This window comes from Martes martes (assembly GCF_963455335.1).
Source record: "Martes martes genome assembly, chromosome: 16".
NCBI classification, from domain to species: domain Eukaryota; kingdom Metazoa; phylum Chordata; class Mammalia; order Carnivora; family Mustelidae; genus Martes; species Martes martes.
Genome location: NC_137904.1, coordinates 21,411,981 through 21,424,743, shown reverse-complemented (window position 1 = coordinate 21,424,743; position 12,763 = coordinate 21,411,981). Strand labels below are relative to the sequence as shown.

At 54.2% G+C, this 12,763-nt stretch overlaps 1 protein-coding gene across 4 annotated transcripts in view; it reads left to right on the top strand.

The window, feature by feature from the left end:
* The window catches only part of ABR (ABR activator of RhoGEF and GTPase), a gene marked incomplete at its 5' end in the record, with an annotated part of 172,163 nt that overhangs the window by 129,250 nt on the left and 30,150 nt on the right, over window positions 1–12,763 (top strand). For all 4 annotated transcript variants that reach the window (XM_080826219.1, XM_080826217.1, XM_080826216.1 and 1 more), the window contains 6 exons: window positions 249–371; window positions 715–790; window positions 1,216–1,320; window positions 2,237–2,311; window positions 4,912–5,009; window positions 5,421–5,552. In XM_080826219.1, coding sequence (XP_080682345.1) covers window positions 249–371; window positions 715–790; window positions 1,216–1,320; window positions 2,237–2,311; window positions 4,912–5,009; window positions 5,421–5,552 — 609 coding nt within the window. The remainder of the gene's footprint in view (window positions 1–248; window positions 372–714; window positions 791–1,215; window positions 1,321–2,236; window positions 2,312–4,911; window positions 5,010–5,420; window positions 5,553–12,763) is intronic.

Here is a 12,763-nt window from a genome sequence, read left to right as displayed (position 1 = left end):
CTGGTTGGTTTGTGTATGCAAGGTATGTGCACGTTTACCAGCTTAAGGGTCAGCTTGCCCTGGGAAGGCAGCTTTCTCCCTGGACACCTAGGCTCCCCCAAGATGTCAGAGCATCATAAAATACAAAAAAAATAAATAAATAAAAAATAAAAGACACAATGAATGCACAAGGAAATGCTTTGCTTAGAGCTGCCGAGGGAGGAGGGGCGTGTGTGAGGGAAACCATCTGTGCCCTCCGGCCCCCACAGAAAGCCAACAAAGGACAGAGCCGGGCCATCGAGCGCCTGAAAAAGAAGATGTTTGAGAATGAGTTCCTGCTGCTGCTTAACTCCCCAACGATCCCGTTTCGGATCCACAATCGTAATGGAAAGGTCAGAAAGGGGTGGGGACGGGACAGAGGTGGCCTCTTTTCTTGGTCCCGGGGCTGCCTGTTCTCTAGGGCTCCTGTCCATGACTTGTGGGACTCAGGGACTCAGGCCCAGTTCGCAAGGATGCTGCCCCAGCTCCTACCCCGGACTGCTTCCGCCGGCTGGTGTGGAGCCAGTGCCCCCTGCTGGCCATCACCAGCACTGCCACTCCTGTGGCTGGGCTTCTGGGAAAGGAGGCTCTCTTCCCAGCTCCCACCTTCACCAAGCCTCAGGGTGCATGGGCAGGAGGGAGCCAGGAGTGCGCTTGGCCACATGGTCACCCCACTGAATTCTCTTCTCTCTTCAGAGCTACCTGTTCCTACTGTCCTCAGACTATGAGAGGTCAGAGTGGAGAGAAGCCATTCAGAAGCTACAGAAGAAGGGTAAAGTTGCATTCCCCCTCTAGGCTGCTCTGAGGGTATCCATGGCAAGGGTGGCCTTCTGTGTTTTCACGCACTTTCATATCCTCAGTCTCCTCTGGGGCTTTCTGTAAGGGGCCAGGGTGGGTGGCACTTACTGAGGCCCAAAGAATTGAAGCGATTTGCTTAACAGCACAGAATAAATTAGCAATAGGACTGGGCCCAGAGCCCAGGCTTGTCTGTCTGTCTCTCTCTTGCTCTTGCTGTTGCACACACGCAGTTGTGAGCCACCTGTGACTGTCCCCATGTCCCTACAAATCTTACCCCTCCCTTCTGGGGACCAACTCTGCCCCTGGAGCTAAACTGTTTTCCTGCAGCCGCCCCCAGAGGAGAGCAGCAGGTCCTGGTGGATCTGTGATGACATTGTCCTGTCTCTGCTCCTCCTGCAGATCTCCAGGCCTTTGTCCTGAGCTCCGTGGAGCTCCAGGTGCTCACGGGATCCTGTTTCAAACTTAGGACTGTACACAACATTCCTGTCACCAGCAATAAAGACGGTAAGATCTGGAACCCAAGGTTGTCTGATCAGCAGGTCCAAGCTCCCAGTGCATTGGTGGAACCTTCCATAAGGACCTAGCCAGACACGTGGTTGTAACAACCCAGTTTCCAGGCACACAGAGAGCTCAAACAGGGGTTGTTCTCTGCTGAGTTCCCAGATGGTCCCAACTGCTCCCTGGCCCCCTCTGGCTTGAGAGAAGGATCTGGCACCTTCGTGCACTGGAATCGTGTTGTTACATGTTCCTGAGGTAGTCAGATGATGGAAGCGAAAGATCGAAGCATGGGGCCTGGTGGTGGTGGAGGGGGAAGGGTAGGTGGATTAGCATATGACAAATAAGGCCAGAAGTTTGCAGGGGCAGATCTTGGAATGCCAAGCAAAGGAGTTTGTTCAAGCCGAGGGACCAGTGGGAGGTTTTTTTGAGCGAGGGAGAGCCTTGATCAGGGCTGGTCCAGAATGGGTAGAATCTGGCTGCCCCGTGGATGCTGGGGAGGAGTTTTGAAGGCAGGCTCTCCTCCCCTTATGGGGTTAATCTGCCCCCTGTCCCAAAAGGGGGCAGATGTATATTGGTTAATTTTCACTTTGAAAGGCTACACTGAGGAGGACAGCCAGGGAGGGGATAAGCAGTTTTCAGAGGGGGAGGAAAAGTGCCCCTGGCAGAATGGTATGAGATCCCTGGCCCGGCAGGGAAGATGGGGATTGGCCTACCAGGCTGAGTGGAGGGAGAAGGGGTACCAGCTCAAATTCCAGGAAGCAGTGGACTCTGGAAACTTCTTCCTCCAGCCACCAGGTGGTGCTGCGAGACCAGGGCTCAGATGGTATCTCACACCCTTTTGGCCTTCCTGGGAGCCTGGGGTGAGAAGGGGGGCTGAAGCCGGCCTCTCGCCAACCCTACCCAGGTGGTTCCTCTCTTACAGACGACGAGTCTCCCGGACTCTATGGCTTCCTCCATGTCATCGTCCACTCTGCCAAGGGATTCAAGCAGTCAGCCAGTAAGTGCCCCTGACCCCCAGCCTAGCCCCATGGCTAGGAAGAGCAGGGGCCATGGTTCATCCTTTCACAGGAAGTCCCTGTGGACCCATTGAAGGGGCCTCCCATGGCCCATCAAGTCTGCCTTGCTCTCCCCAGGCTGGGGCCCTGACATGTGGGTGGGCATTCCCCCAACAGTCAGGAACCAGCTACTCTTGGCAGGAGGGTCGTTCCTGCCTTGTGTCTCCAAGGTCTGCTCTTCCCCAAGCCCTCCCCAGCTCCTGGGTGTCTGAAATCCTGGACCCTAACCCCACATCTGCCCGTGTCAAGCTGTGGGACCTTGGGCAAATCTCTTAACCTCTCGGAGCCTCAGCTTCTTTCTCCTAGAGATGCCTGAGTGCCCTGCTGTGCCAGCACCCTGCCACACGCGTCCCTTTTCCTGCCTTCTTTGTCACCATCACCCACATCCTTGCAGTTCTTAGCGTTTGGCAAGATACGGTTACACTTATCTAATCCCCCACCCCCCCATAGGAATTTTTCTTCCCATTTGCCAGAAGAGAAAACTGAGTTATAGATAAAGGGACTGAACCTCACAGAGGATCAGAAACCCAGGGATCCTGACTCCTCTCCTCCCCACCTGCCCCTTCCCTCTCCCTCCTCTTTGTCTCTGGAGGGCGAGGTCTGCCCTGGGTCCCCCCACCTGTCTAGCACCACGCAGATAGCCATTTGACAAGCATTTCCTATGACGTTCATGGGGGTCCCTTACTGCTGGGTGTCTGGGTACCTTACTAGGTGCTGGAGAAAGCTCAAAGGTGGCCAGTGTGTAGGTGATGCCTTGGCCTGTTCCAGAGCCTTTCCAAGTGCATTTCTGCTCTGATGCCCCTGACATCACTCCGAGGTCCCTAATACTCCATTTACCGAAGCCCAGACCCTTTGCTTTAGAGCAGTGTTTCTCATTATGGCCAGGACCACAGAGCTCACCACTCAGGCCATGCTGCTCTTACATGCGAGGCAGCCTCCTGGACCCTCCCCAGACACATGGAACCCTTTTCTAGGGGGCACTGCCCAGGAATAGTTCTGATTGGTAAAGTTCTAGAAGGTTGTTCCACACACCTGAGTCTGTGGCCCAGCATGCCCAGATGCCTTACCCTCTCTCTTTGCTCCCTGTTGGCTGGGATGGGCCTCAGGGAGCAGGGCCATGGAGGTGGCATGGCCTCCTCTCCCAGAGCAGGTATTCTCCCTCCAAGCTCGGTTGGGGGTTAGACATGAGGTGAGCTGCTACAGAAATCTCTCCTGACCTCCAGATCATCCTCCCCACCTCCCTCCACCGGCCTCCGATGCTGCTCATTTGTTCACTCTGACTCAGCGGGCTCAGGCCCCATGAATCTTCAGCTGTGGCTCTCTGTCCCAATACGTTCATTACATCTGCACAGTCAGGCCTGGTGTGTAGGCACCATTGTTAGTCCTGCTTTGCACATGAAAGCACTAAGGTAGAGAGGTTCAGTGATTTGTGCAGAGCTGGGATTTGAACCCAGACAGTCAGACTCAAAGCCCTCCTTCTAGCTCATGAACTATCCCCTAACCCCTGACAGTGCTCACTCACATGAAAGTCAATAAATGGGGATGGCACTCTCGCCCTCCATCTCTCTACCTGCTCTCTGACCTGGCAGAGGCCAGGGTGCTTAAGGCCTCTGGTGTTGTTCGCCTGTTAATCTGTGCCCACCTCGCAGCGTGCCCTGATACCCAGCTCTGTCTGGTCCCCGTCCTACCCGGCCAGAGACAACTCGGGGGCAGCTCCATCCACTCTCCCTTCTGAGGAAAGCCCTTGAATGGGGCCTTGAGGGGCATGGATGTCCACCCTCTGACCTCTGCCCCTCGATTCCCCCTGCAGAGGATTGGCTCTGCTAGCCCCAAGGCCCTTCCCATGCGCCATTCCACTGGGATGCAACCATGCCCGCTCCCGTGAACGGGGATGGGTGTCAGGGTCTGAGCCCCACAGGGAGGGTGTGGATTTGCAGAGTGCCTGGGGTGGCCCCCCAGTGCTGTGTCCCCATCAGCTGGGTCTCACCGGGGGCTTCTGCCTGTGTGGGGTTGATATGGTGAGGGGAGACAGGCAGAAAAGAGAACTTGAGTTAAAGTCAAGTGCTGTGAAGAAAACAACAAGCTAGGCTTTTGGGGCATTTTTGATTGTCGCCGTGAGTGGGGGTTACTCCAGATTTTCAGCACCCAGAGGTCAGACGCCCTCCAGAGACTTCCGCCTCAAATACCAGGTGCCCTGTTGAGGAACCTGGGGTTGGTGGGTGAAGGGAAGCCAGCCCAGCCAGTGAAGACTTTGGCCTGAGGCTTCAGTGGTGACGAGGCAACCGAGCAAGGACCAGGGATGGTGGGACTGCAGCTGTAAGGGCCTCAGGTGGGAGCAGTGGGGCAGGTCGGAGGGCGGAGGCCAGTGTAGCTGGAGGGCAGAGAAGTGGAAAGGAGCCAGAGCCCCTAGGGCTGGGGGAAGGGGAACACAGAGGGTGTCCTGCAGGGAGGTTGGGGGGACAGAGGCAATTATCTGCCTTGCCCTCCCGAGGTCCCGAGCCTTGGGCCTCACTCGGTGTGTCTCTGCCCATCCCTGCTGCAGACCTGTACTGTACCCTGGAGGTGGATTCCTTTGGCTATTTCGTCAGCAAAGCCAAAACCAGGGTGTTCCGGGACACGACAGAGCCCAAGTGGGATGAGGTGAGTGGAGGCGGCTGGTGTCCCTGCAGGGACCCCTGAGCTTGTCACCAAGCATGCCCACCCCACTCCCTGTGCTCCCTCGATGTTGATGGGGGATGGCCGAGCCTGCTGGCTGGGTGACTTCCGTCTCCCTAACCTCTCTACCCTCCATTCCCTGCTCACTTAGCGTCTGATACTGTGTTTATGGCTAGATGTGGGGTTTTCAGCTCAGGCCCAGACTCTACTACGCCAGCAATTCAAAGCCTTCTGGAGCTGTAGCAAGGGAGGAAGTTTCCTGCATGCCTTCTGATGTGCTCCTCTTGGGCCCTGAGCAACCCCCCTCTCACCCTTGCCAAGTTGGGGCCCACACTTGTCAGAAAGCTGTGTGTGTCAGCCTTGGAGATTCAGGGTCGTCATACTGTCTTTCCCCAGGAATTTGAGATTGAGCTGGAGGGCTCCCAGTCCCTGAGGATCCTGTGCTACGAGAAGTGCTATGACAAGACCAAGGTCAACAAGGACAACAATGAGATCGTGGATAAGATCATGGGCAAAGGGCAGATCCAGGTGAGGGCCATGGCACCAAGGCAGGCCTCTGGGAGCTGCCAGGAGGTGGTATTACTGGGAAGGAGTCCTTCTCACCTGCCTTCTTGGTGCAGGTGCCTGGCCTTTTGTGACTTGGGTTCAAAACTGGTTTGAGACAAGTTCCTCAAGGTGGTGGTTCTCTCCTGCTGGAGATGATGTCTTTTTTTTTTTTGGGTGGGGGGTAGATGGTGTCCTACTTTGCCTCCAGAAGCCCATGTGCTCTGGCTTCCTCAGGCTTCCATCCCAGGTTCTGGTTCATGATATGCACACCTCTGCACAACGGACAGGAGGGATGACAACTACCTTTGTTTTCACATCCCGATTGTGGTCTGCTGGGGACTCTTGCCAGGAACATTGTATTAAGGATTCTGAGGCTGTATCCATGAATGCTGTGTTTGGTTAGTAATGTCTGGCATTGGAGGAATGAAGCCTTGAGCATTTGCCACTGGACTGGAAGGGCTTGGGATTCCCCGTGGTTTCCTGGGGGCTGGTCTCTGACTTGCTGCTACGGTTGCTGGGCCTTACTCCTGCCAGGAGTTCATTGACTACAGGTGGGGTCTCTGGGTATTGGTAGAGCCAGGTGCTGAGTCAGGTTGAGAGTATATGTGCCTCAGCTGCTTCTTGGAGGCCCTGGTTTGCAGCCTCTGTCTCTGGAACATTCTGCCAGTTCTAAAGATGACTGCTGTTCATTTCCCTATCAAGAGGATGCAGGTCTGGGGGGCTGACATTCAGAGCCATCCACACTCCATCTGGCACCAGATGTGGCCTCATTCTTGGGACATGAGTGGTCTCATTGAGGGTGGATTCTGGTAACCCTGAAATCAAGGGAAACTGGCACTGGGACTGAGCCCATGAGCATGCGGTGTTCTGAGCTTCTTAATAACTGCCCAGATGTCATCTGGCCGGGGTTGGGGTCGGGGTTGCGGTCAGGGGAGCTGAATGGCGCTTTTTTGAAGGAAGAGTTTGTTCTCTGATGCCCTGTGGAGGCTGCGGAGTTTGAGATCTGGCTTCTGGCTCGGTGTTCTTGGTGGTAGTGCCCTTTGGGGACCCGTGGGGGCCTCCTCTTCTCCCCGCCTGTTTCACCTGAGTGTTTGAACAGCAGAGTGGCATCGTTGGGTGGGGGCCCAGCCATCTGCCCCATGTTCCTGTGCATGTCCCTTCCTCATGCCGTGGGACCAGCTCTTCAGCACCGTCGCCCAGGAGACGATACTGCCAGGCAACCGGAAGCCAGTCCTTCATCATTTAGATGAGAGAGAGGTCTGCAGATTCAGTCCTGGGACCCCACTTCCTGCAGGGATGAGGGGTGAGAGCCCTGTCTCTGCAACCCTGGGCAGAGGGACCCAGAGGGACGGGGCAGGGAGGGGGTTCTGCCTGCTCAGCCCCAGGAGGTATCCAGCCAAGAAACGTGTGGGTGCCCTTCTCCCTGGGCCATGGGTGGCCATGAAAGGGACGAGTTAAGAAGGCTGTCCAGGGCAGCCCTCTCAGGGAGCACCACGGGCCCTGACGCCCTCCAGAACCCAGATTCCAGGGCCCCATGGCATCATCCCCACCTGGACTTTCAGCCCCGTTTCTCCCCTCCTCCTCGTTTCTGTCAGCTGCACAAGCCCCAGGGGAAACACACCATAAATCATTACATCGTGGAGACAGGAGCAGATGGAGGCTTTGGGGGAAAGGGAGGAAGCCAGGTTATGTTTGGCAGAGCAGAAAGCAGAGTCTGGTAAGGAAAATGTTTCTGTGTTTAAGCTTCGAGGAATGTTAAATGCCTGGGAGTTGATATTAAAAGAAACACAAACCTTCCTGCTGCCAGCTGACCTGGGCCTGTGAGTGGCCAGGCCGGAGCCAGCATTCCCTAGAGGACTTCGAAGTCTCCCAGCCCTCACCTCCTCAGGGCCCAGCCCCAGTGCAGCCCTTGGCCCTCAGCCGTGGAGCCGTCTTGCCAGCCTTCCTGTGGGTCGGGGAGGGGTGGGGGTGTCCCTCGAGGTCTGCTTGCCCTGCGATGCCCCTCGGAGCCCCTGAGGATGACCAGGCTGGGTGGAAAGCCTGCACTGAGCCATTCCCATGTGGCCAGGCCCACCAGAGCCACAGAACGGTCTGTTCCCGCAGCTTCTCCACCTCCCTTTCTGCCACGTGTCCAAGGAAGGAAATTGGCACCAGCCTCTGGCACTTGGTTCTGCTCCCCTAAAGCAGGCCCCGAGGATGGAGCAAAGGGTGGCTTTGTGGTAGGGGCTATCCTTGCTAACATTCAGGTCGCCTAAAGGCGAGGCAGGGGGAGGAAGGCCCACCTCTGTCCCCATTTGTGCCCCTTCTCACCCAGTCCATCTAGAGAACAGCACGGGGAGCCCATTTCCTGAGTTCCAGGTGTTTGTTCCCAAATGAGTCTCCCTGTGGGTTTGCCTGATGTGCAGTGGGGGCAGGGAATCTGGAGCAGCAGGCTGGGGGACAGGGGCAGCATTTAGGGACGGGCAAATAGCAGCACTAGTCAGCAACACATGTGTGTAGCACTTGTGCTCTTGGAGGCAGATGCCCAAATGTGATCTCCTCTGATCCTTGCCATGGCCCTGCAAGGGAAATGACAACCACACCATCCCCAGGAGGACTCTGAGGCCTCTGCTGCCTCTGCTTACCTAGTGCAGGGAAGCCAGCCCTCTCCCCTCTGTTGGGTCTCTATGCCCCAGACCTCCGACAGGGAGTCTCTCAGCCCGGGTCCTAGAGAAAGAGCCAGGGCAATGTCCCACCCCAGCATCCCACTTCATGGTGTAAGTGAGCCTGAGCCACCCTTAGTCTGGCGTCCTCTTACCTTGGTGGCAGACACTTACGGCCCGGTGCACCTGGAGGGAAGCAGAATGAGCACAGGCACAGGGGAAAGAGCCAGTGCGGGGAGACCTATGTTCCCTCTGCATTGTACCCAGCACCGGCTGGCTGCTCCAAGGGCCGTAGGGCCTGGCTTCAAGATGACACAAGTGTATCAAGACATGCCAAGCCACTAGAAAGTGCAACAACATGCCAGGAATGATGATCACAACACCCGAGAGCTTCTTGGGAGCCCAGGACTGGGCTGATGCTCACAGCTGCTATCTCAGGGGTCCCCTCTGGGGAAGCAAAGTGATCACACATACGTAGATGAGAAAGTGAAGGCAACGAAGCGGTGAGTAACCTGTCCAAAGCCAGGCAGCCCATGGGGAGCGAGCCAGGACCGGAACCAGGACCGGAAGCAGGACTGGAGCCAGGACTGGCAGTAACACTGGAACCAGGACCAGAACCAGGACTGGAAGTAAGACTGGAAGCAGGATCTGAAGCAGAACTAGAACCGGAACCAAAAGCAGGACCAGAACCAGGGCCAGAAACAGGACTAGAACCAGAACGGGAACCAGGGCTGGAAGCGGAACTGCAGCCAGGACTGGAAGTAAGACTTGAACCAGAGCTAGAACCAGGGCCGGAAGCAGGACCAGAAGTAAGACTGGAACCAGGACCAGAAGCAGGCCTGGAAGCAGGACTGGAAGCAGAGCCAGGCCTTGCCCTCTGCAGGTGCTCTCCCATCGACCACTGCTCCCTACAGGATTAGATGGAAAAGTATGTGGGAGGAATTCAAAGAAGGCAAGATCGTTGTGGGCTGGAGTTAGGGAGGCTCCCAGGAGGAGCTGGAGGGAGAGGAATTAGAGAGCACTGGGTTTTTAAAATTCCAAATGCAGTGTTTACATTAGAAGGAAGATGACAATTATAGTAAAGAAATGTGATACATAATCACTAACCATCCCTACTCCCACTCCTCTGAAACAACCATTCGATTTTGTGCCTTTTCCCTTCTTCAGGCATAGAAATTTTATATAGTTTTAATTACAATGTGTATTTTGTATTTTTTCTGTTTTCCCATAATCGTATCATAAACCTCCCTTTTTTTAGGGCTGTATGTAGTCTTTATAATGATCTTTTTTGTTACGTTGTCAAAAGTACTTCTTATACCATATAAAAATCATTTTACATGATGGCCAGCACTTTAATTGCCATTTTCGGCTCTATGTTACTCTAGCAAGGTGGGCAGGCTCTGGATATGCAGAAGGGAGCAGGGTGGGCATTCAGGGGGAAGGTCCTTCATGGCTATGCAGGGAGGCGGGAGCATGCTGGGAGTGTCCCAGGAAATTAAGGAGCCCACCTGCCCTGAGCAGGAGGGACTATGAGCACACAAGTAAGAGGAAGGTTGATGGAATGAATGAAGAGGATCAGGAGGGTTTTAGGTGAGAGGACTCCTAGAGGGCATTTAATCCAATTCTGTTTTGGGTGGAGAAGGAAACTGAAACCAGAAAGGATAAGTGACATGCCACAGTGGTTGAACAAGGGTTCTAAATTCAGGAGCCCAGTCCCAGGCTGGTGATGTTTGGTTGGCTGCCAGACAAATGAGGGAAAGAAAATGCTTCTAGATGGGGCAGGGACAGACTTGAATGTCAGTCTGTGACCCTCAGGGGTCTGCCCTTTGTCATTACAAATTTAGTGGAGCCCTTCTTCCCCACCCTCCACCACCACCCCAGCTGGATGTGTTTCTCCTCTTCCAGGCTCAGGAGTCCTCCCTTTGTTGTCCTCCCTCCTCCCCCAAGGGGCCAGTATCTCCAGATTCAGCATCCAGGCCACCCCCACTGCCCTCCTCTTCCTTGCTGCATCCCACCCCCCCCCACCCCCGGCCAGCCCAGGAACCTTTCAGCCAGCAGGCCCCACTTTGTTTGCCTCGGCTTCCGGGCCCCAGGGGACTCCCATATATTTATCCCAGTCTATTTCCAACCATGCCGCTCTAGGCTCCAGATGTGCTATCCCCCAACTGGGACCTACCCACTGGCTGATTAGCATATTCCCAGGGCCCAGCCCTTGTTGACTGGCTGGGTCAGAGGGGAGAGCTCTCCCTGAGGACCCCACAGCTCAGTTTCTGCCACTGACTCCAGACTAAAGAGGAGTTTGAGACCTCAAAGCCACCTAAGCCAGAGGAGCCCCTCCATGACCCTGTTCATTGCCACAAACCTGGGGACACCCCCTACCCTCCGCTCTGTGCCACACCCCCACACCCCAGTGTAGAAGGCAGCTTCGCTTTGGGAGTGCTCAAGACCCTGGCCTAGGAAGGGGCAGGGTCCCAGACCAGGAAGGGTGAAGCTCCAGCTTCAGGCTGCTGCCCTGCACCCCCAGTTGCAAAGTTCAGGCCCAATGGGATGCATCACCTCCATCCTCTTCCCTTCTGAAGCCTGGAGCCCGAGTCTGAAGGGGAAAAGGGGAATCTCTGTAACAGTCTTCACCTGGCCTCTTGGAAGCTTGTTGAGGGTTCAGAGCAATTATCAGTGACACTCAGGAGGAGGTCATGAAGGCCAGTCCCCTGGCTTCAGGACTAGGATACAGAGCTCAGGCTGGCAAATCTGACAATATTTAGACCCTTACTTTTTTTTTTTTTTAAGATTTTATTTATTTATTTGACACAGATCACAAGTAGGCAGAGAAGAGGAGGAAGCAGGCTCCCTGCCAAGCAGAGAGCCTGATGTGGGGCTCGATCCCAGGACCCTGGAATCATGACCTGAGCCAAAGGCAGAGGCTTAACCCACAGAGCCACCCAGATGCCTCAACCCTTACTTTTTTGTTCAACTGTGGTAAAATGTATGTACCATAAAATTTATCATTTTAGTAATTTTTATGTGTACCACCCAGAGGAGTAAGTACATTCACATTGTTGTGCGACCATCACCACTGTCCATCTCCAGAACTTTCTTTCTTTTCTCCCCCTCGCCCCACCTCCAGAACTTTCTCACCATCCTAACTGACCATACCTATTAAACAGTAACTGCAGAGGCATCTGGCTAGCTCAGGTGGTAGAGCACACGACTCCAGATTTCGGGGTCATGAGTTCAAACCCTGTGTTGGGCATACAGCTTACTTAAAAAACAAAACAAAAAAACACACAAAAACAACAGTAATTCCGCAGGCAACCACCATTTGACTTTCTGTCAATGATTTTGACTCTCCCATTCCAGTGATTTCATGGAAGTGGAATTCTGCAGTGTTTGTCCTTTTGTGACTTCACTTAGCATGATGTCTTCAAGGTTCATCCACACGGTAGAACATGTCAGAATTTCCGTGCTTAAGGCTGAGTAACATGGTATGCATGGGGCACGTTTTGTTGATCTACTCATGCACCAACGGACATTTCAGTTGTTTTCATGTTAGACTTTCACCCTTTTAATTGAGAAAAAGAGCCTGGTCTTTGAGGATGGAGATTTCGTAGCCTCCTTCTCTCCAGACCCAAGGTTCCCTATCCCCACCCAGTTGCTCACCAGTCTCCAGCTATCACAGGACCCCAGCTATCGCAAGGCCCCATGAGCAGAGGACACAACTGGCTACTATTAGCCTCTTTTGGTTAAAACAGTTGCCTCCTGGCTTTCTCTCCCCCGAATCAGGCATCCCTGTCTCCTTGACCTTATTTCCTCAGATCCCTTCTGCCTTCCCCTTGGTCATGTTTTTTTTTTTTGTTTTTGTTTTTTTTTAAAGATTTTATTTATTTATTTGACAGAGAACACAAGTAGGCAGAGAAGCGGGCAGAGAGAGAGGAGGAAGCAGGCTCCCTGCTGAGCAAAGAGCCCGATGCGGGGCTCGATCCCAGGACGCTGAGATCATGACCTGAGCCGAAGGCAAAGGCTTTAACCCACTGAGCCACCCAGGCGCCCCTAGTCATGGTTTATATCTATCAAGTGTGAAGGAAGTCAGAAGGAGCTCAGAAGATCACCATCTGAGTTCTTTGATATCTGGGGGGGGCCTCAGTTTCTCTGTCCGTTAAATGGGGATAATTATCCCCATTCTACCTTCATCACCAGCTTATTGTGAAGCTCAAAAGACAGAATGTACCAGAGCTGTGATGTACACATTCGTCCTGTCATCAGCTTATTTACGCATTCCTGCTTGCTGAGCACCCTCTAAATGTCAGGCACTGTGCTGCGGACACAGAGAACGAATAGGACCAGGGTGCCTGGGTGGCTCCATCGTTAAGCGTCTGCCTTTGGCTCAGGTCATGATCCCAGGGTCCTGGGGTTGAGCCCCCACATAGGGCTGCCTGCTTAGTGGGAGGTCTGCTTCTCCCTCTCCCATTCCCCCTGCTTGTGTTCGCTTTCTTGGTGTCTGTCTCTCTCTAATAAATAAATAAAATCTTGAAAAAAAAGAATGAAAAGGACCTC